The 24,027-nt window shown below is 38.5% G+C and overlaps 1 protein-coding gene across 1 annotated transcript in view; it reads right to left on the reverse strand.

Annotated features, from left to right (window-relative positions):
* DOCK8 (dedicator of cytokinesis 8) overlaps window positions 1-24,027 on the reverse strand; it is an 85,865-nt gene that overhangs the window by 38,528 nt on the left and 23,310 nt on the right. Inside the window, exons 4-19 of the mRNA XM_030968363.1 lie at window positions 22,448-22,519; window positions 19,027-19,150; window positions 18,080-18,295; window positions 17,595-17,680; window positions 16,873-16,939; window positions 16,471-16,620; window positions 15,773-15,853; window positions 14,786-14,945; window positions 14,051-14,184; window positions 13,724-13,817; window positions 12,415-12,577; window positions 5,129-5,246; window positions 3,389-3,459; window positions 2,566-2,704; window positions 959-1,060; window positions 131-226 (exon numbers count right to left, since the gene is read on the reverse strand). Of these exons, the coding sequence (XP_030824223.1) occupies window positions 131-226; window positions 959-1,060; window positions 2,566-2,704; window positions 3,389-3,459; window positions 5,129-5,246; window positions 12,415-12,577; window positions 13,724-13,817; window positions 14,051-14,184; window positions 14,786-14,945; window positions 15,773-15,853; window positions 16,471-16,620; window positions 16,873-16,939; window positions 17,595-17,680; window positions 18,080-18,295; window positions 19,027-19,150; window positions 22,448-22,519 (1,873 nt within the window). The remainder of the gene's footprint in view (window positions 1-130; window positions 227-958; window positions 1,061-2,565; window positions 2,705-3,388; window positions 3,460-5,128; window positions 5,247-12,414; window positions 12,578-13,723; window positions 13,818-14,050; window positions 14,185-14,785; window positions 14,946-15,772; window positions 15,854-16,470; window positions 16,621-16,872; window positions 16,940-17,594; window positions 17,681-18,079; window positions 18,296-19,026; window positions 19,151-22,447; window positions 22,520-24,027) is intronic.

Consider the following 24,027-nt stretch of genomic DNA (forward strand, 5'->3'; position numbering starts at 1 on the left):
GTTATTTCCATAGCTCCTAATTTTTTTTAAACTGTGTGAAACTCAGTTTCATAAACCCGCTAAATTGGCCTGGACATCTGAATTTTCTTTGAAATGAAACTAAAGCTGTGTGTTGTTTCTGATGCATTACCTGGGTGTGAACAGATGACACAGCTTGAACTTCAACAATGAAAACGCCCTTGTGTCCTTCAACCCACTTAATAGGGGGTGTCTGAGATGGAATTTTCTGTGATGGAAAAAAAAATGGGAATCATCCTTTTAATGCTCAAACAGAAAGTCTGTTTACATGAGGGTCTATAGGGTATTCCCACTATTCACTTCATTTTAGACATCCAAATTCAGTGCCACACAGAGGATGACAGCTAAGAATCTCCTTGTTCTCATAGACAATTGTACAGAAGCTGATGCATTGAACAGGGAAATTTAAACAATTTCAGCTGGATGTCTAGCACAGACCACGTATATATACATCTTCTGATAGGATATTGTTAAGGCTAAAATTTCATGGTCAAAGCATTGCCAAAGGCATTCTGTGGTGATGTGGTACAAATTTCCTACATGCCATGTTTACTGGGAGCAGTTTTCTCCTCCAGTAATACCTGATTCCATTTCTACTCCCCTTCCCACAAGCCACAGAAAAAAAAAAAGCAAACCAAATTATCCTGTGGAAGAAATCAAATTATTGCCTTGACACTCTTGAAACAAATGTATCCCTGATTAGACAATTCACAAGAATTTTCTTGCATAGCTAACTTCTAAAAAAAAGTATAATTATATAAAATATTAACACCAGTGACAATAACAACAACAACAACAACAACACTTTTCTTCACTTTCCCCTTCTAAAGAACAAAAAGGAGGCACTGCTTACCAGTGGACAGCAATGTTAGTTTGTAAAACACTTATGCTGTTCTTCTACATTAGGAAAATACTATCTTTTGACAATTTTGTTTGTTACCTCAGGCGAGTGAATTGAATAGTGTAAAGGCAGTTTATCCAATGCAACAGGAAGACTATGATGTCCAGTTTGAAGACGATCATTTAATTGAATTGGCAGCCACTGAAACAAATGAAGAGAAAACACAGCAATATTCCTGATGATGTATGATTAGACCCATTTATTTAATTTGTTAGATACAGTCAACGAAACAACAAATGAGATATTGACCTAAGCTTCTCTGGTCTAACCCATTCAACAGTAATTTCTTTGTATTTTAAATTCAAAGATAGCTGATAGCTACTGTAGAAAAATGTACAAGACTACTTTACAAACCATCTCTTTTGAAGAAAACAAACACAGAGCTTCTCATGTGTGACACACATTTTTCTAATAAATCCTATCAGAAGGATTTAGTGGAATCCATGTTTTGATTTAAAAATTCATGTATCTTGAATACACTGATTCTTGGTATTGAAGCAAATCAACAGCTAAAGTTTTGCTGGAATTAAATTGAACATCTTCCTTGTGGTTACCATGCCAGTCTGACTTTTCATATCCCTGCATTGATATTTGGACACATTTAATTTTTTATTCAAGTCTGAAAGAGACTGGGCATTTGAATATCATAGGGCAGAAACATTTTGTAATTAGATGAACAGAAACTTGAAAATTAAGTCCTCACCTATGTCAAACCTTGGTCCTGAGCTAATTTATTTCTTAACAATCTCACTGACATTGGTGGGACTATAACTGCCCATAAAAGAAAGCCCATTTGAAAGGATGCTCAGTACTGTGGTTTGAAAACTCCAAAAGCCAACAAAGAAACAAACAAGTAAACAACCAAAAATACACAAACACAACGGCCTCCCAAACTTCATAGAAAAGTACTTCATGGAAAGTACTTGTCTGGCTCCACATCTCCATTGCTGACCAAAGCTGTAGGATGTTTTAAAATCTGAAAATGTCATCCTCAATTCTTTCCTTTTATATGAAAATTTCTCCAGTAAAAAATACTGTTTGATAAAGAAAAAGATCAGATAGACTATGCTATAACATGTATTTCTTAATCTAAGACATTCTAGTCTCAACATGAAGATAAAGAAGGCAAGAGAATTAAATTTTAGCTTTTAGCATCTTTCTGGTTTTTAAATTTTTATGTGGATAAAAGACAATTTAGAGCAGAAATTAAGTACCATGTAAAACCTAAATGAAAATATTACATTAGCTATTACCTCATGTATGGACATGGTAACAGTAATAACTGTAATTATGTATGGTTTAGGTTTTTTTTTTTTCCAATAAATAGGATCTAACAGAATGAGACATGCTATAAGGCATTGTTGTTACAAATATTTAGTTGCATATTTCAGTTGATTCAAGTGAATTCATTAAGTTCAAAGACACAACAGTTAAAATTATAGGATGAGGATGTAACACATCTCAGGCGGCATATAGTTTATATGAATTCACACTAAGATCTTCCACTCGTTTTGATGTATTGCCATAACCAGAAAAGGAATAAATGACCAAATTCTTGACAAGCAGAGAGTCCGCATGGGAGACACATAGACATGCACATACATGCACCTACACACACCCACTCCTATGTATCACATGGAACTTACTGAATACCCTAGGAGGGTTTCAACAGATGCTCCTTGCTTGGGTTGGCAGCTGATGTGATAAAATGTGAACAGTAGATGGTGTTTCTCTGTGAGTTTTGCTGGCAGCTTAATTTTCACTTCTTCGTAAAAGTCAGGGGATCTGTTAAAAAAAAAAGCCAAGCATGTTCCCAACACAAGTGTAAGAATGAGCAAGAGGCAAATTTGCCAGTTGGCTTTTAGGTGCTACGGTTATAAAACCAGATAAATTCTGAAAACAGAGCTGAATTCAACAAAGTATACATATATATACACACACATTTTAATGAACTTGCATATTTTTATGCATTATGAATCTGGAAGTTATATTTATGAACAATCTACAGCTTTGAATCAGAAGAAAACAGACAGCATGAGCTGGACAGATTCAGCTTTCACCGATCTCTAGATTTCAATCTCTGTTTTGGATTTTTGCATAAGTATTTGGCAAATCCTAAATCCCAAGTTCTCATTTATGAGAACGAGAACGTCCCTTCAGTTCTTTTGGATCTCTGAATTCATTGAAGTGAATGATCTTAAAATTTGTGCTGCTTCTTGTTCCTGCTCCTGAATCATCATAGTAGGAATATTCTCAACTACTAAAAAGCTTCAAACAAGATAAGCAAAGGTCACCTCTACAACAGCCACTTATGCAAATGAATGCAGCAATCCAAATTAGATACGATAAATTGCACAAAACATAAATGTTTAAAATGGCATTGCTTGATGAACTATGTAGGGTAAATTATGTAGAGAGATCATGATTAATACTTCTTAAGTCATACAAATATATAGTAACAACACTTACTTATTATGATATGTGATAGCTGTGTATATTTCTTGGACAAATTCTGGACCTGAAGATTTCCCAAAAATTACCTACATTAAGAAGAAGACAAAATCAGGACTACAGCATTTATTTGTCATCATCTTGTGTAAATTTTAAGACAGTATCTAAAAATTTAAAATGACTCCTCAGCTTATCTTAGCTTTTTGGCATAATTGTCTTATTATCAAGCACCTTCCCCACACTCCATTCAGGGTAAAGCACCAGGAAAATGGAGCAGACTTATTTCTAAGTCACTGACTACCTCACATCACATTCTTTAGTCATGAACTAAAAGTTCAGGAATCATAGGAAAAAAGTTATGGTAAGCCACTTACATGTTGTCACACTGCCTTTATCTAAGTGCTAAAAAGTTAAATAAAAAGTATTTTTAGGAGTTTTGTTTTCCAGTTGTAACTTGCACATTCAAGGTGAGATACATCTCACCTTACCTTAGAGGTCCAAAGTCCCTTTAAAATCAATGAAGAAAAATAGGCATTTCTGGTGCTAGATTTGCTTTCCTAAGATACATGTCTATGGTAAGGCCTTGAAATCAAATAATTTAAAGTGAGCCCTGGGAGATGAGCTTAGACAACAATCCCTGCACTGTGCAAGTCGTAATATATGTATTAAAAGGAAGATCACTTACAGTGGAGAGAGAAGATAGATGAACTGTCTCTGTCCTAACCATTTGTCAAAACCTAATCATAACACAGGTAGAGTTTAAGGAAACCAACAATGCAGTATTGTGTAAAAGAAGGTGCTACATTCACATGGCACAGCTCTAGCTCTGGAAGAAATGTAGCTTGGGAAACACTGCTGATTTCAGGTCCACAGGTTATGTGGAGCAAGGCTGTGAAGTATATACTAAACAACATCAGCACACTGATAAAGACTGGTTGGGTGACAGTCCTCGGTCCAACAGATTGTTAGACTGAGTTTTCCTCAATGTGATATTTCCACTCATTGTTTTCCTTCCTCAACACATAAATTCACAGAAGATTTTTGTCTCAATGTCATTCTCTAGTAGCCAAAAACAATGTCTTGAAAATATAAAAAAAATTCAGGCTGAAGCAGGCATCTGGGTTGGAACATGTCAAACTGAACCTCTGAAGCTTGGTAAAGTTGAATAGAGGATCTTACAGTGAGAGATGATGAATAACCTGAACATAGATAGGACTGTCTATTCTGCTAGGAGGGTACACGGATGCCCTAATACACAGTGTTTCAAACACGGAAAGCTCTACAAACACCGTATAATTGTGCATCCATTCATGCTTAGGCAATGAAGATCCCAATTTTTACCTTCCAGTGTAATACCTTCCGGCACTTGTGTAAACATAGTGCATAGAGAGCAGTTACCCTGCAAAACAGACTACATCATTCTTAAAAGGTCTCTGAAGCTCCGTGAATTTTACCCTTAGAATTTTCAGCATGATACTGATGTAATGTCATTCTTCTGAAAATAGGGTCGGAAGATTTAGATGAGAGCAACATGCTTCTGGTTCCACTAGAATCACAAAAAAGTCTTTTTTGTTGTGGGTAAGGAGTATAGTCCTGCTTTAGGATGAGAATAAAAGCTTCTCAAGCTCTCTGTGTTAGGCTTCCCAAGGCCCCACTAGAAACTGTGGTGATGGGAAGTAAATAATGACTATTCTCTTCAGAGGTTTCTCAGGAATGCATGTAAACAAAAGCCTGCTAAGAAATCTCAGCATTTATTACCGGCATTGCACAGGATGGGTCTTCACCACACATAAATTGGATCTTGATGGTAATGTTCCTTGCAGAAGCCAGTCGGTTAGCAAAATTCAGCCTCTGAGGGTAAACATAGAGGAGATTTCTGGAACAAAGATAAGGAAGAATTGGTAAATGGCAAGAATTCCTGTTTGAAAATTAAGTGCACAAATTAGCATCTTGCTCATTCCTCTCCCTGTCCTTCAATCTCACCTACATAATGAAAGATCTGTCAGAACTCAATTTCAGAAATACACAAATAAAATATAATTTCTTGGTGTGACACATAGAACATCCTATATTTAAGGTCTTGCCTACACTAAGCTATGTTCTGTTACAAACGATTATTTTTGCTCGATGTAATGAAAAGCAGGAGTCTCTTGTAAAGCAGTTCCTTTCTCAGATGTGAATAATCAGATATTGGAAGGGGGAAAGAATCACTCAGAGGTGATAAAAACAAGGAAATCAACAATTGAAGTTCATACATTCATAGATTATAGCAAAAAAAGAAGGCATCTATTTCTGGATTATACAAACCAAAAAGCAGTATCAATGAACCGGAGTAAATACAAATAAGAAAATCTGAAACAATAATTCTATAAGCTACTTCTTATTAGTAATAATGCTTTGAAATATATCATACTTTGCTGTTTACTAACTTCTGTACATGAATGTATTAGTAAACATAAAAAGCACCTTTAATTTCTATGGGGAATTTGACAGCATAGGTGGTCTTCTGACGTATAATTCCAATAGAAGAGTAAAAAAATTAATAGATTTTTCTCTGGTGAAATTTATGGCAAATCTGAGATTTCAGGTAGGCATGGATTATATACAGATTCTGGAATCATGATTATGTCCATTTACTGTCTTGTTTTCCCAGTCTGATATAGGTTTCTCACTTCTTGTCCTCTGAGTGTAAGGAATAAGACTAGTGTTGGAGGAAGCATGCTGGCTTTCAGTGAGAAACAATGAAGACGACTCATGAACTTTCATGATTTCTTTCCATCTGTGGTAGTCAGAAGTTGCACACAGAATTGCACTCTCCTTATCACAGATGTCTCCTCAGTACCACTGCCAGCTGAAAAAGTCAAGCAGCCTTGGAGAATATTGTCATTAAGTCAGACAGTCCATCTTCCATATACTGTATCCCAAGACCAGGAAAACTGTCGTTTATTCTTCTGATTTCCATGTGTCACAACATGACAGTACTGTTCAATTACACAGGCCAAGCTACTCTTTTCAACCAACATGAACTACGCGGCATGCCTTAGTAAAAGAAATTACTTTTAACTTGCCTTTCCCTTCACTCAGAATGGTGCTTCTGCCTGTCACACTAGTGCACTCTCTTCCTTACCACCTTATCTGCAAGTTTTGCTTTGACAAATTTTCTCCCAGATCGTGTTAAGGAAAGCTAAGCGAAAGAGCTAAGTGAAATATATTGGTAACCTCTACTGAATTATACTTGGGGGACTGACATATTAAATTAAGGATATTGTCAATACTACATCTGCCAGAAGCGAAGAAATACATGTAGGGAAGGCTGAATAATACAGCCATTGCTTCATTAATCTGCAGCCTAGGACAAGATGTCACAAATCTATTTAATGTACCTGAGCACTGGATTTTACTTTTAGAAGTGACTTGAGATGAAAGATATGTAAAAACACAAAGAGCTCTCTGCTGACTACACAACCAAGGAAGCATTATTCCAGAAAGTACTGGACTGAAGAGCTCAAGCTTGTGCCATTTATGCTGAAGCAGTTTTAAGGATCTTGCTTACATGTGTATTAAACCCATCAGCACCGAGGAAGAACAGAGGCAAATGCTGACTCTGGATATCCTGCAGAGATGAAAGTGATGGCTGACATCTAAAACAGGAAGGTGCAATGATGATCAAAAAATGTCCCCTCACACAGGTATGAACTGTAAACTCACTGCTGATCCCTGCCTTAGTGCTACTGCCTGCACTCCATCCATACACTCCAAAAGCCTGAGGGTAAGCAAAGTCAAGGAGCATTTTCCCATGGCAGTTAGCAGGGGCATTGCGGCAGTAAATACTGCTGTCTTTTAGATAAACAGACAAATAGGATGCACATAAGGATGTGGTGGGCTCCCGGAAGCAGTGCATCTCCCCCAAGGTTCTGTATTGTGCAGAACTATTATAGCAACATGTCCCAGCAAATACTTCTGATCAGTGTGATCATATTTCTCCCCTCACTCTCCCTTCAGAAAGTGCAGCACTCTACCTCCAGATACAGTCAGATGTGCTTAAAAAACAGCAGAGCTATCCAAGGGACAACATGAGTCTACAAAAGCCATGGCAGAACACCCAGAATACAGAACAACCTGAGAATACAGTCCCAAAGGCCAGTAGAGTCCTGGGTGAGGCACAGATGCCAACAGCTTCTGTGGGTCAGAAAATTACCCAGAAGAGTGATAAGAGACTATTTCAGAATCAGTTACATGCTGGGAAAGCTAAGGGTCCCCCTAACCTGGCACAGGACACCATGTGGCAATTCTCATACAAATTTGCTGACCTTCCTATGTTTTCATGCGGCTTAGCAGTGATTTAATCACTTCCCATGGGCAAAGCAAGACAGACCTATCCTCTGCCAAAATAAAATCTATTCAGAGTTTCAAATCTGTGACCATTCTTATTTAGTGTTTGTAAATACTGCTTATGCATATGTGCACATAAAAGAATCCTTCTGTTTGCTAGACTACACCTCATGTGAGGTGTCAACAAGTGCATCTCAGCTTCTCGTGAACTTCTTATGAACATTCTCAACCTTCTTATGAATATTAGGCTTCTTCACTGATGACTGTGATGAGAATTCCATACAGAGCAAAACTCAACATTTGTGCAAGTAGTCCCTACTGATACAAACCGGGAATGTTCTGTAGGTGAGGAGTGATGGATGAATTAACATTGAAATTTAAAACTTCTGGTACTAGACACAAAAGCTCACTAACTCATTAATTAAACTTTTCAATATTTGTTGATTCTTTCACAATTTTGGTGGGGAGTCTTCAGGAAAAAAATGGTTAAAAATTAAAAAGCACCTCATAAATGCTTAACCAAACATGGAAACCCATTCTAGTCAGCCATTGATCAGGAAAATCGAACAGTGACAGAACTTCAACAAGAGGATGTGTATGAGTCATAAATTCTGTATTTTAGGATGGGTAATTTGGAAAATAGTTCGAATGATTTTTCTCATGTTGCTAAAATTTTGAATAATCTGAAGAGCTGGTGGACAGGTGTAAAACTAGACTGAAGGGCCCTTAGAAGACTCACATGTAGCAGACATGCTCTCTCTGGATTCCACAGGCAGAGAGGTAGAGAGGAGTAAACAGCGTTGTGAGAGCAAGAACAGGAGTGAGACACCATTATTCATCAATAACCTTTCCACACCCCAAACTAGTCAAGGATGGGGTGGAATGATTACCCCCAAAGCATAGGCCTCCAGCTCACACTACAGACTACAGCAAGTCTGAGAACACTGCTAAGTGGTTTGCAATTAAATGAAAATGAAACCACAAAGAAAAAGGGTTTTTTCCTCTTCCTTCAAAAATCCCCTAAGCGTTAGGTACTACCCCTATCACAGACAGAACTTCCTGTGCCTGGTTAAGCTGAGTTACTGCTGAAGTGATGTGACAAATCCCTCATCCTCAGCACCAACATTTCATAGTGGCAGTAAACAGCATCATTTTCATTTATATTTAATGAGAAAATAAAATGACAAACAAACTTTAAATTATATGATTTTTCCTATTAAAAATAGATGGGTATGAAAGACATAAATCTTGGAATGTTTTGACAATTTCAGGGAAATATTTTTACTAAAGAAATGTAAGTACACAACAAAAAGAAGTGCTCAATTTCACAGTGCACAAAGAAAGTGGGCTGGCTGATCTCTCTGGCATAAATCAGAAACAGCATCATTTAAAATAATGGTATTACACCAGTAAAAAAAAAAGCTTGCAAGACCTGAGTTCAAAGACTATAACAGAAGGCTCCACTTTCCCTTTCACAAAGGAAAAATCTATTAAAAAACAAAAAACAAAAAACCCCTAAACAAACAAAAAAAACCAAAAAAAACCAAAACCAAGGCAAAAAAAATCAACAATTCATTCCTCTGAAGTACCTTTGACAACCCCCCAGTGTCTACATGTATAGCACTGGCAAAAAAAAAATGGTTTGCAGACTTATATCCAAAAATCAGAAAACATTATATCACCTTTAAGGCCCTAGCAAGCCACGACTCACATCTATGACTAAATGCTATCAAATTGCTTAAGTAAGACAGGATGATTTTACTTTTCAGATTAGAAGAAAGGGAATAAAATAATATGAAACACTTTGTATTCAGCTCTATTACAAATTCAGAGTTACTCCTCATGGGTTAGTTTAATCGCAGACTCAAAATGGCATTCACCATGTGGAAAACTAAGCACTGAGAATTACATGACAGTTAAATTAAGCAAAGGGTTATAGGGCTCCATGGAGGAGTGTGGACAAGCTGGATCATGGGCTGAGCCCAGTGGTGTGAGGCTCAGCAAGGCCCAGTGCTGGGTCCTGCCCTTGGGTCACACCAACCCCAGGCAGTGCCACAGGCTGGGGCAGAGTGGCTGCAAAGCTGCCACAGGAAAAGGACCTGGGGGTGCTGGTGACAGCAGCTGAACATGAGCCAGCAGTGCCCAGGTGGCCAAGAGGGCCAATGGCATCCTGGCCTGTGCCAGCAATAGTGTGCCAGCAGGAGAAGAGCAGGGATTGACCCCCTGTACTCAGCACTGGTGAGGCCATACCTCAAATCCTGTGTGCATTTCTGAGCCCCTGACTAAGAAGGATATGGAACTGCTGGAGTGTGTCCAAAGAAGGTCAAGAGAGCTGGGGAAGGGTCTGGAGCACAAGTCCTGTGATGAGCTGCTAAGGGAGTTGGGAGGGTCCAACTTGGAGAAAAGGAGGCTCAGGGGGCTTTAAATTGGATATTATGATGTATTTCTTCACCAAAAGGGCTGTCAAGCATTGGCAGGCTATCCAGGGAAGTTGTGCAGTCATAGGTAGATGTGCTGCTTAAGGGACATGGCTTAGGGGTGGACTTGGCATAGCCAGGTTACAGTTGGACTTGATGTTCATTGGCCTACATCACCTATGTATGTCAGCTGTGTCATTACCATTGATTCACTAATTAATGTAAAGATTAATGAAGGCAACTATTCTTTATAGACATTTTCTTCATTATCACAAGTTAGACTGAACAAATCCTACTTTGTCTTGTTGCCATGACTTTTACTTAGGGGGAAAATCAAATGGAGATTTAAAAGAAAAGGTTAAGCATGTAAGGTGTGAACTCTTGCTGAAAGAATGTGACTGTTGAGTGATAGCAAGCGTTTCCTCTAATGTGGATGCATGTATTCAATACAGACACCCTGGCAATAGAACGATAGTGTGAAGACACCCATATTTGCTTTAGCAGAAGCACAAATTAATTGTTGGCATGGTGGCTTTGATACTTATTATGTCTGGTTGCAGAAGTGAGAACCTGATGAGAACTAAAGGGAGAATATTCTGAGCAGACTCTACTGTTGCTACAGCTCAGAACCGCAGTAGTTGCTAATGGTTTTTGTCAAAACCAAACCTTTAGACACTGCAAGACTGCACATTGGAATTGACACTTCCTGGGGCCAGACAACAAGTAGGAAAGTTAAAATTCTGTCTTATTTTTTCATTAAGCTAAAAAAAGTCATCTTGGCTCACATTCATTCACATTTCGACTTTCAATTCTATAAAAACTACTTTTCCTATAGAAATGTCTGCATTAAAGTTCTACCACTATCCAATTCTATCTTGATACACAGAGAAGACAGAAGTACCATAACTCTCTGCATTTTAGTGTACTGGTGCTGTGAGCTGCCCTCGGGAGATTGAATACCACTGGATTATGGCAGAGCTCAGGAGTAACTCCTCCAAAACTTCTAATGAGGCTAGAGCCAAACTGGCTTATTTCCTGCTGACACCACACTGCAAGTTGTTACTGTAAGATAAGTTTTGCCACTTCCTTTTTGCTTTCCTTTAAAACTGAGACACAAATCCAGGTGTCACCAACAGCCAAACAGATCTCTACTTTACTGTGAAGGTGTGGATCATTGTCCTGGAATAAATTAGTTTTCTACAGTGCAGTTCTGAGTTGTACAGAACCACAAGTCTTGTTCTTGTCTCCTCCTGGGTTGGGTCCGGTGAGCAGGTGGGAGAGCTGGCTCTTTGCTAATTTCCACTGCAAGAAATGAGTAAGCTTTACATCACTTTATTCTGTGCCTTCATTCTGTGATTCCTTATTGGTAGTTTCATTTTTGCCACTAACACAATCCAGTATCTAGCTACTGTTTTAGGGATCAGAAATCCCCCTTAGCATAGCATCATCTACTATTATTGTCAGAAGCTCCCTTGTCTTGACTGACACAATGGTCTGATGAAAGTCATTATTTCAAGTTATTTCTGTATCTACAATACTGCAATGAGCCCCATCAGAATTACTGTTAGGTATTACTGTAACACCACTCACTAGCAATAAAACACTGCACAAATATCTTGAAACATATTCTTCTGCTGTTAATTTCCTATAGGACACTCACATGTTCCAGATTATTAAGAAATAGATTATTGGAATTGCTCACTTGCATGCTACTGAGTACTGTGATCACCTTGAAACAATCATAACAGAACAGATTTAAAGAAATTAAATTACATAGCGTAGAGTGCTCATTCATAATTAAAAAGTTCACAGAGCAACACATTATTTCCTCAGATACTCAGATGAGTCAAATTAACAATAGAAACAACTGAGCATAAAAATTTACCAGAAGTGATAAACTATAATAAAATCTACTGGATAAAAAAGCCCAAAACCAAACAAACACTTAGGAGAATAGATAGAAAGAGAGATAGACAGATAGATAGATAGATAGATAGATAGATAGATAGATAGATAGATAGATAGATAGATAGATAGATGCCAAATCAACAACGATTGTTAAAGGAGTTTTTTTCAAATGTTATAGAAAATTTATCAAAAGACAACACAATGAGATTAGTAAACTCATTATGGAATATCGTGCAGGTATTTTATCTTGTAATGGCTAGGAAGATGAAAACATCAGCCCAACACATTGTCTTTAGCCTTTAAAAAAATACTTTTAGTTTCTACTTCAGAAAAAAAATCTGAATCACATTTTTCAAAGAAATGTTAAAAATATATGTTATTTCTTACCTATAAATGGTGTGGGGAACATACACTTCTCTAATTGGGAATTCCAAAATCTCTTTGTGAGGGCGACTACGATTTTCTGAAAATGGCTTCAGTGGGAGTAGTTCTGGTGTCAGACAATAACCAATGTTTTCTGGAGCTGGGGAAATCTCCACTTTAAGTGTTCCTTTAAAATGAAATCACAAAATCTTAACAAAAATATAAAAAATGATCAGTCTATAATAAAAGAAAAATTAAAACAATATGCAAGGTTACATAGCAACGGCACAGAAAAAAGAACTGGTTCTTGGGCTGCATGAGAAGAAAATCATAGGTACAGAAAGATACAGAGGAAGTAGCCTACACACAACCCAGTCACAATCAGGGCAGCACAGAGCTTCTTAAGTCTACCCTGCACTGTTTCAAAGAAAATAGAAAGAAGGAATATTGTATGCTGGCTGATGTTCTAGTGTCTTTCACACACAAGTAACATAACATTTGTCTGGGAGACAAACAAAAGGTGTGCTGTCTAATACAGTCCTCTCTTACTCCTTCCCCCCCCCGCAGATTCTGCTGGGACTAATCTCTGGCAAAGTAGGCACCACCCACCAGGAAAGCTAGGCTTTCTGTGGTGAGCAGTTACACAGTTAGTACAGATAACATTTACCCCACTATAAACAGACTTTCAATTTAAATTCTCTGCTGTGGTATGTTAAAACCGTTTGTGGAGCTCAGACTTGTAATTTCTGGAAATCAGTTGAAAAGGAAAAACAGCTTTGTCCTCAGTTCATATTTTTTGAGATTCCTCCACAATGCAGAAGAGGTTGAACTGTAATTTACTTGAAAAGAAAAATTAAGCTAGTCAGGTGTTTGACAGCAACTAAACAGTGCCTGTACTTCTCTTCTTGGTTAACTAATGCTGACTCTAATATCAAGCTAAGATGAAATGCGTACGCATTTTAATCTCTCTCTATAAAATATGAACCATTTCAAAGCATTGCAGGGAAGTAGCAAGGATCCTTGAAATTTGCTTTAAAGAACTGTCTTCAAATGGTTTGAATAATAACAAAAGATATCCAATAGATACACTGTAAATTAGGGAGAAAGCCAAATAATTTAAAAATATCAAACTATATCTAAATTTCCATAATCATTCATGCAGAAAAAAATAATTCAAAAGCATCTGTGTTCAGATAGACACCAGAAACCCAGGAAGTTCCACAATATTATAGGCTTTTAACCCAAGTCAAATAGGTTTTGGGTTTGGAATTTACAGAACAGTTTAGGGGAGAAAAATACATATACCACTTTCCATCCAAAATTAATTATGTACCTGGTAAAGTCTTAATTCTTCTTTGTAAGGAAGATGATCTTTTGAAATCAGCTAAAAATTTAAACAGATCTTCATCACTGAGTCTGTCTCCTTCCTACCAAGAGAAAAACAAAAATCAGTACCATTGTGACAATACTTTATAACATGGACAAAAGGTTCAGCAGTGAACCATGTCCTTAAGGCATCCAAAGCAAGTGGATTACTATTTACTTGACTGCAGTTGTCCTCTGTTCCCACACAAATATAACTGGTACTTTTCCCAACACAATTCATACTACATTGATAAAAAAAAGTCTTCTGAAATCAGATGTAAAGAGAATCCAGTACCTGTTTAAAGAAGGTGTTAAAGGACATTACTTTGAAGTTTGATGCTGGATAGTTATCCTCTGAGCTGAAACCTCTCTCAGAAAGCCTTCTTGCCTGCAGCAGTGTTGCCTTCTTGTCACTACTGGAACCTTTCCCTTCAAAGAGAAATTAAATGTATCATCATCTTGTTTTTTGCTTTTTGCTGCAGTACAAAGATTCCCAGAATACACTAAAAACCACAGAAAAATCTCACCAACATCAGAGGATAGAGCACCTAAAACATTCTGCTTCTTTTATTTCCAACTACGTGAAATAGTGGAATACTAGGACACACCTATTGAAATTACATTATTTCTGCTGCAGAGCAAATGTTTATTTAAATTTTTAGTTCATGGGTTATAAAGCATATTGAACATTTGGTCCTGCCTACCAAACGGATACATTTGGTATCTTGATTGCTCAGTATTGCTAGCTTACTCCATGGCCAAAGGAAATTTTACTTCTACAAAGCCAGTGTTCAATGAAAATTGGGCCTAAACCATGAAAGAATATTTAGCAGACATAAAAATAAATAAGCAGTGACACTATGGTGAGCACAATTAATTTGTAAGTGTCTGTAGGACTGCAAAGGAAAGCTGTCAAGACATGAGTTTGAATCTGTGATTCACTTTTGATGCCAGAGTGAATACCATTGTTCCCTATACCCAGTCCTACTGCAGAGCCATTTTGCCTTACTTAGAAAAGTTAGACACGTACCATTTAAACCTTCAGCTTCTTGTATTTCTCGTTCAAGTGTTGAAAGGTTGAAGAAATTAGCTAGGTTTATGGGAATCCAGGCAAACGGCATTCTGTATTTCCCCAACCTCTGACAAAAGGATTCCGCTTGTGCTTTCAGTTTTTCAATCTTTTCTTTTGTCTGAAACAAAAAAAATATTGGTTGTTTCAAAAACAATCAGTTATTGCAATGCTACCGTACACAAAAATGTAAGTTACATATTCACAGTTCAGTAAATAATTTGCATTGGTATCTCATATTTTCTTGCTACATTACAGACAGAACTGTAGCTGTTTTGATTTGTACATTCACTTCAATTTCTTTTTAATGAGTTCATTTGTATTATAGAAATGTAGAAAGCCAAATCAAAGGCTTTCTACAATAATATTCAAATCCAGAACGAACAATCACCATGAAACGTTATCAGGTTCTACTTCTTTCATCAGATACAGAAAAAAAATTCTATTGAAAGCAGTATTCTAAAGGTGAGACAAGCACAGCAAACACTGTCAGTGTGTCCCAGGGAGGTAAATCACCATGAATTCCTCGAACAGAACTCACATTATCTATGGACAACAGTACTGAATGGGAGAGCTGCACACTACAACATGCTGTCTGCCCATCCAAATCAATAGCATGTCTCTGAGGTACAAGTATTTCTGCTAATTCTACATTTCAGTCATTTCCTTTGCTCATCCCATCTGCTTCATGACTCAAGACTGTGTCAGTATTGATTTCCAAAGGGGTCAGTAACAATAATGCACCTTGCCTTCTCCTGATTTCTTTCTGTCAGCCACAGACATCAAACTGCTTGCACCATGGATGACTAGCCAGCTTTTCTTCCAGTGTTTTTGCTATTTCATCCTATTTCAAAGAGTCGGCTCTTTGTCTGTTGTTTTTGTTTGTTTGGTTGATTGGTTTTAGCATGCATTTTTTGATCTAAATATTCTTTACAGTTATTTATTTACCTTGCCAGCATCACTTTCTTTAAGAACCATGTAGGGTTCTGCACAGTCTCCAATTTCTCCTTGCTGAAGCACTTTTTCTATCTACAAAAAGCAATACAATAAGATGATTAAAGAAAAAATGTCATCCAAATAGTAACATGTTGTTTCTCTAGCAATTTGAAAGAGCTTGCCTAGATATGTAACTGTATGCAATTTCTTAAAACTGTCTTTATGGAGTAACTAATGCTAAACCTTCTAGTTTTCCATCTGTTAGAAAGCAGAAAATATATATGTGACAACATAGCCAATCACTTACTACCGCACTTTTACTGAAATAAGGATAATTAACACATTTCAAATGAAGAGGTTCAGGCTAACTCGGTCTCAGAATTAAGCAAATAAAATGATGCAAAGTGCACTAAACCAATGCCAAAAAACCTCCACAGAATGTAAATAAAATTTTTGAAAGTGCCTTATTTCACTATATTTTTGATTTCCCTTAGGCAGAGATAGGAAGCTCAACATACTTAGTAGAACTGGCACATGGGACAGTGATATAACCTCGTAGCTTGAAATGAGATATACCACTGGACACCTGCTCACATACTATTATTAAAAACTGTCAAAATTAATCTCATCTAGACAAAAGCCATTGTCAGTTCCGTGAGCTCAGACAACAGTAACAGGCAGAATGGTGTCAAAGTAGTACTTTAACATACCTTTATTACCAGGTATATATCTGGTGAGGGATAAGTGACAGAAAATACTGCTGATCTTGCCTGAGTAGACAAGTCAATGCAGGGTGTATGAGAACGCAAGAATCCTCTTAATGAATCAGAATTGAGGTCACAGTGAAAATTTTCCGAGATCTTGAAAAGAAAAAAGGGGTTAAAATATGTTGCAAAGCAAAAATGCCTAAAATTTTACCTTAAAACAAATCAAAAGTTGTGACTACAACTATAAAATAAGCAATTGCAAGCATGTGGCTGACTGAATAGCAAGAATCCTGGATCAGACTGCATGTGTAAAAAAGTAGCAAGTTTTGTGTAAGTTTTCCTAAGTTACTACTCTGAAGATAAAAACCCAGGCCAAGTGAACAAAAATGTTGTATATACACTTACCTTTTTTCTTTCCTTTATGTCATAGAGAGCTATGCATGCAAACAAAGGTTCTATCTCTATATCAAACCTGTTAGGAAAAGACACACAAGACATTGATTGATACTGCAGTCATATGGCTGTGCATAAAAAAAAAAGAAGAGTTATATTTTGACTGGCACTTTCATTAAAATGCAGAGAAATACTTAGCTCCAGACCTCAGCTCTCTCAAAGTCTTGAGGATTTTTTATTAGTGCATTATATTAGATGATTTTGAGAGGAAAAGAAGGGTAGTAGACTGCATGCCATGTATTTTCTAAATTTAACAGGAAGATGGTCTCAGAGATTGGTTAAAATTATTGTAGGTTGCTCCTTTTTTTTCTGCTTATGAAGTTATGCTGGCTTTAGCTAGGAGAGAATTAATTTTCTTCAGAGTGGGGCTAGGGTTTTGGATTTGTGCTGAACACAAATACAAAGATGTTTCTGCTGTTGCTGAGCAGGGCTTGCCCAAAACTAAGGCCTTTTCTGCTTTTGGTACTCCTCCAGCTGGTGAGGAGACTAGGGTGTGTGGGAGACTGGGAGGAGACAAAGATAGGACAGGTGACCCTAAATAACCAAAGGGACATTCCAGATCATGTGGCACCATGCTCAGAATACAAACAGGGGGTAAAAGGAGCAAGGGAGGGAAATCTGCACAGTGTTGTGAACTCAGAAATGGTGAGCAGTGCTTGTGAGGGTTTACTTACTTCAGAGTGTGCAGCTTCACCAAAATCCTGTTGCCCAGATGTTCCTTTGGGCGATCTGGCACTGGTCGTATCTCCACTACATCTTCCTATCATTAAACAGTCATACTCAATTAAAACAACTGTAAATTTACACACTTGCATAAAACATTTACATGACAGTAGCTGAGCCACTGCTACAGACTAGCATCTTTCCCCCCCTCAGTGGGCAGTTAACGTCCCCAGAGATGAAAGGAAATAGATTTATTATTTCTGAATATTTACATTCCTGACCCCTAACTGGCATTTACAGCAAATATTTACAGTTGTGGACCCCAAGTACAAGCTACTATGAAAGGTAACACCCTGACATAGCCATATCACCAGCATGTGGCTTGGCCCACACTGAGAGCAGTGTAACGTTTATCTGCTGCGGTGCGGCTTTAACCTCGGGGGCGCTGGGACAGCCAGCTGGGAGAGAGGAGCAGGACAGCCGGGCTCCGGCTCACCTCATCCACGGCTGGGTAGAGGGCGAGGAGCTCGGGGTGCCTGTTGGTGCGGCGTGCCTCCTCGTTCAGCCGCTCGAACTCCTCGGCGCTGGCGTGCCGCAGCAGGTGCTCCAGCCGCGGGTCCGGCTGCAGGCTGCGCAGCTCCAGGTCCGAGCAGGCCGCGCTCGTCCTCGAGGCCTCCTCCGGGACAGCAGGAATATGCTGGGGTCCCACCGGCTGGACAACAGGAAAATGGCTTGGGCACCAGGGTGTCACAGAATGGCTCTTGGTGAGCTGGCAGAGGGGATTTTAATGCCTCCTCTGCCATGAAGCCTAATGGCCAGCATGGTGCTCTGCTTGATGCCATCACAGATCACAGAATCACAGAATATGCTGAGCTGGAAGGGACCCACTAGGATCACAGAGTCTAGCTCCTGGCCCTGCACATCACATCCCCAATAATCATACCATGTGCCTGAGAGCATTGTCCAAATGCTTCTTGAACTCTGTCAAGTTTGGTGCTGTGACCACTTCCTCGGGAGCCTCTACCAGTGTCCAGGCACCCTCTGAGTGAAGAACCTTTTCCTGATATCCAACCTAAACCTCCCCTGACACAACTTCAGGCCATTCCCTCAGGTCCTGTCACTGGTCACCACACAGAAGAGATCAGTGCCTGCCCATCCTCTTCCTCTCGCAAGGAAAATGTGAACTGCAATGAGGTGCCCCCTCAGTGTCCTCTTCTTCAGGCTGAACAGACCAAGCGACCTCAGACCCTTCTCATACGGCTCCACCACAAGGCCCTTCACCATCTTTGTATCATCCTTTGGATGCTCTCCAGTAGTTTTATATCTCTCCTATACTGCAGTGACTAAAACTGCAGACAACACTCAGGGGGAGGTCACACCATAGGCTGCTTTAGGGGGAACCTGCTGTATTTGATCACTTTTCCCAAAGTGAAGAAAATGTACCTGAAAAGTTGCATCGCCAGAATCCAGTGTTTCTGATTCAAATGTTTGTTTCTGAAGCGTTTTGTGAAAATCTTTTCGGGATCCCTTGTTTTTCAGGCTACAAGTATCTGAATTCCCTTGGTTTCTTTTATGGAGAAGCCCAAGAAGGTCAGATAACATGAGGAGGTGTTAAGGGAAAATAAAATAGAAAAGACAAATTAAAAATTATTTAAAAACTGAAAAGATTGTTCTGCAAAAAGCAATGTAGCACAGCTTTTATGTAAAAATGTGACATTTCACAACTTTAACATGTTTTAATGCACCATTTCAATTCTATAATGTATATTAAGAACAGTTTAAAAGGAAAAAACCATAATTCAGATAATTTTCCTACAGAGTATAAGTCTGAGACAGCAGGAAAACCTGACCTAGGTACAAAATCTGCTCTGATCTCCTCATCAGACATGGTGATTATTTCAGTGACCTTCAGGACACGGATCAGGATCACTTACTTATCTCTTGACTGGCCTCTTCAATTATATACATCAAATTTCTTTCTGCTCTTGTCCTGGACCTAGCTGGTATCCCAAGCTAATAGCATGCCAGAAAAATGCCTGGTTTTGAAGAGGGCTATTTCTATGCCCCAGTGTAACCCTCCAGGCTGGCGGATTTGAAAAATTCTCCTGAAATTTCAAGTTACTCTTTTTAGGCAGATGGAATAAAACCAGCAGGTACCCTGAAAAAAAGGTGTTAGATGCATCCAGAGCTCTGTTTCTTTCACGTTAGTATGCAATTTGCTAAATCCTGTGATGGTCTTTTTGCAATCAATCTCCTTATTTACAACATCCTGCTTCATTCATTTTCCTTTCTGTGATACTCCCAAAGAAATGACTGAGCATCTGAGTACTTTCATAAAGAAGACACAATAAGCAATTATTGATCAGGGAGACACCTTTTTATTACATTTTGGGAGTAACTGAATTATATGCTCTGATGTGTTTTAATTTTAATTGTTTGCATTTTAATCATTTGCCAGTTCACTGCAATGAAAGCTGGTCATAAAAAGACAATCCCAGCTCTCCTTGGATGTGACGTTGTTTTGGAACCACTGTAATTATCCAGAATGGAAGACAGAAATTCTGCATGACTTTAAGACATTTAAGAATCCAAAAAAGGTTGTATAGATTTTTTTTTCACTGCCTCTGGTGGCAAACAAATGATTAATGGAGAAATTTATGTACCTGAGTTCACATTTTCCCTGTGGTGTGAAAACTACACTAAAGATGCCTTTCCCCATAACTACTCCTGGAAAATTTATTTATATAGTTTATTTATTTTGAAAAGCATAATAGCAATTAAAACTCACCAAGTGGCAAACCATGGTTTTAATACACATGTCAATTTAATGGGCACACACTGAATTAAGAAAATGAGATGAGGAAAAAAACCAAAGGACAACTGAAAGAAGAAACTGGCACAGGAACAAGCTACCCATTCAGCCTCTTGCAAGGCCACATGGACTCCAGCTGTGCCCAGCTTTTCTGCCACATACCTCTCTCACCTGGGGCCTGAGGACAACCTTTGCTCATGCCACCCACTTAGAGTCCTCAATCTCCTGTTCTGAACCTTCACATTCATGAGTGGATCAAAGTCACTCACACACTTGTCTCACCCATAGCTCACCAGACAGTATATTCAGCAACCTGTTCTATAACACCTGTCAAGCAGGCAGCTACAGTTTTTCAAGCCTTCCTCAAAACAATGGAAACAATTACTTTTTTCTCATTTTTCTCTTGATATCTTTTCTTCTGCCCACACTTGTTTTGAAAGAAAAAAAGGCTGTACAAGCATAACATGAGATTCCCAATATCAACCTATCACTGGATTGTGTGACACTGCAGCATGTTTGGTAGTGGTTTGTGCTTTGCAATATTTAATAACTTGCTTGCATTGTTAGCCACAGCTGCCAAAGCTCAGCTCTCTGGCAGAGTCCACCATCATGTTTACCACAGAGTCAACTGCTCAATAAAGATTTTGAATGCAAATTTACCTCACCTGAATTAATGAAACAGTACAACACTCAGCAAAACTTTCCACATATGTGTGTTTCTATGGCTCCATTCACACTTCTACCAGCACACACAAATGCAAAAATAGCTATGTTCTGTTTTTCACTTCACTTTACTGCCTACTCCCTTCTCCTGTGCTCAAACAAAGCTGCATATTGGCTCTTTACAGCATACAGAACAGCACTGTGTGTGAAAGAGCTAGTGCCTCTGCTCTGAGTGGTGAGGGAGGAGAGCCAACAAAACCCACTAGCCTACTTTCAGTGACTCACTGCAGAGCAGTTCTGAGAATTCAATCAATTTCATCAGCAGCCCTGGAGGAAGTCTCTTAATAACCCCCAGCAGCTGCTCCACTGAGGAGCACAAGCTGCACAGTTAAACAGTGCAAATTCCTCTGCAATCACCATTGTAAACCCATAAGGCACTGGCTGCTGATGTACATCAGAAAAACACAGAGTAACAAGGGCGAGTGAAGAGGCACAACAAAATGGCAGCAAATGTGTCAGCACTCAACCACCTGCTGTTCCTTCTGCTTTTCAAGAGCTAGGCATGAGCGCAGGACTGGATGAAGAGGAAGTGCTATGGACACAAAACAGAGCTCCAAAAACCTCTTTCTGAAGAATAGGATGAAGTGATGGGGAAGGAGGTAAGACCTCCCACAGACTCCCCTAAGAGTCTGGGAACAGACATCCTGCAACAGAGAGCACTGACTGACAGTCCCCTTCACATTTTACATATGAAACAGAATAGGACAGAATAAAATAAAATAAAATTAAAATATAATGAACTAGACTAAAGGAAATGAAGCAGTTATAATGACTACAGGCCCAACACTCCATGTTGAATTACACTGAGCTCAAGTGCAGAAATCATTTACTGATATAAAAAAAAGTAAATTTGGGTATAACACAGATAATCCTATGAACACACTCAATCACTGCTGGGAAAGGCCATAATTCTTGAGTTTTCAGACTCATTTGGAAATCAAATCATACTGAATTTTCAGGGCATGAATAGGAGAAAAGCATGCAAATATAATCTTTATCCCTGTTATCTTTCCTTTTAGTGGGATCAAACAGTACTAGTTTTCCTGATTAAGATAAATCATCACCACAGAGGGTTGATGTGAATTTCTTCTCATCAACTTCTCATCCATTCCCAGAGTGCCTGATAATTAAGAATCAGATGCTACAGTATTTGGCAATGCAACCATCTCAAACAAAACAATATGGTTAATACTAGTGAAAAGTCAATTCTTATCTTCAATCGCTGACTACAATCATTATAATTTAGGATTACTTATAAGAGCAAACATGTCCTCTCTGATAAGTAAGATGAAATGTATTTTTTATTTTATTTAGTTTTATGTTGCTTACTTTCGATTCACAATCAGCCACTCACGGATGTAAGTCTGAACACAGTCTTTGACGTGTGAGTCCAGTTCAACCCTGTGGAAAAAGCAACATATTTCAGCTCCTAAGTCATACTTTCAGGACAAACAAATTTATCTAAACAGGCTGGTCAGGTAAAGGCCTCTCTGTTAGTCCTCTCCCATGTATTTATTTTACTGCTAAAGTATTGTTTGAGGTTTAAAAAAAACTCCTCTGTACTGCATGAATTCCCTTATGCAGGTTTTTGGTACTGCGCTGATAAATGTACAAGCACACATTTAACAGAGAAGAGGTAACCACTTCCTACACTATCTATTTATAAGAGTGACATTGCTATAAAATATAGTAAACTTAAATAAATTATACAGCATAACCAACCTTGTGATTTTCAAAACATGATAACAAGTCTCAAGATATAGAAATATTTTTTTAGAGGCCTCAGCTCCTGGACTCCTGCAAATACCTGGTTTTTATGTATGTGCAATTTTCTCTTCTCACAGAAACAAAGAAAATCTTAAAAGGCGACCCTCTTTAGAACTTAAAGTTTAGAACTTGAAGTTTAAAAAGCTTTTAATCAGATAGCATAATAAAACTTTAAGTTCTAAGAATACGTTATAATTTCATTTTCTCTTTTTCAAATAAGTCTCCTTTAATGAAGGGGCTTATCAGTGCTCCTTGATAGCCTGGATACTATTTGGAACTACAGGTCTTTCAGTCAATGTCCCATGAACTTTACATCATGACGCTGTGGCATAATTCCCCTATGCCCATTCTTAAAATTTTTAATGACCTGTTCCAAAATAATTTGTAGCATTCTCCAATCCAAGTGAGTAAAAGAATAGGTGGGATACACATTCAGTACAATAACAGGTGAAAGGTATGATGATTTTTAGCACTTTCCACATAGAACTCCTAAGAGATTTGCAACTGGTTACTGAGGCTGGCTAACAGCTTGTTCGGGTTTGTGTGTGCACGGTGGGACAGAGCCTTGGCTGATGCCAGGCTGTCGAGTCCCCCTGCCTCTGGTGGCTCCTGCCTCTGGGCCAGGTGGGAGGTGTGTTTGCTGGCAGGCAGCACATTAACCCAGTTTGGTTGGTGGTACCTGTTTCCTGCTCTCTGCACACAGAGACATCAAAGACTGCACTGCCTGCAGGCCTGTCCTTGGTTCATGCCCCTGCTGTGTTCTCATCCTTCCTAACACATCCTGGCACTCTTGATCAGGATTTTCTATAAAAACACCAATATCAATTGTATCAATGTGAATGGCTAGGTGGCAAGCTGCTGTGTAAAAAAATCTGAAAGCACATTTGTTGGTATTGACTATTTGAGCTTTGTCACAGACTCCTTATAGAACATGTAATAACTTTGTTGTGCAAATCAGGCTTAAAACTGATTGTACAGCATGAGCCTGCATGGTCTTCTACTGGAAAAACAAATAGGTAACTGCTAGTTTAAACATCAGGCATGGTGGGAAGTAACCTTGGAAACAGATAAGAAAAGACCTTATTTTAGATGTAATTTCAAAAGCTGAATAATTATTTCAATATTTTTGTCCATTGTTTAAA

This window comes from Camarhynchus parvulus, chromosome Z (genome assembly GCF_901933205.1).
Source record: "Camarhynchus parvulus chromosome Z, STF_HiC, whole genome shotgun sequence".
NCBI lineage: Eukaryota > Metazoa > Chordata > Aves > Passeriformes > Thraupidae > Camarhynchus > Camarhynchus parvulus.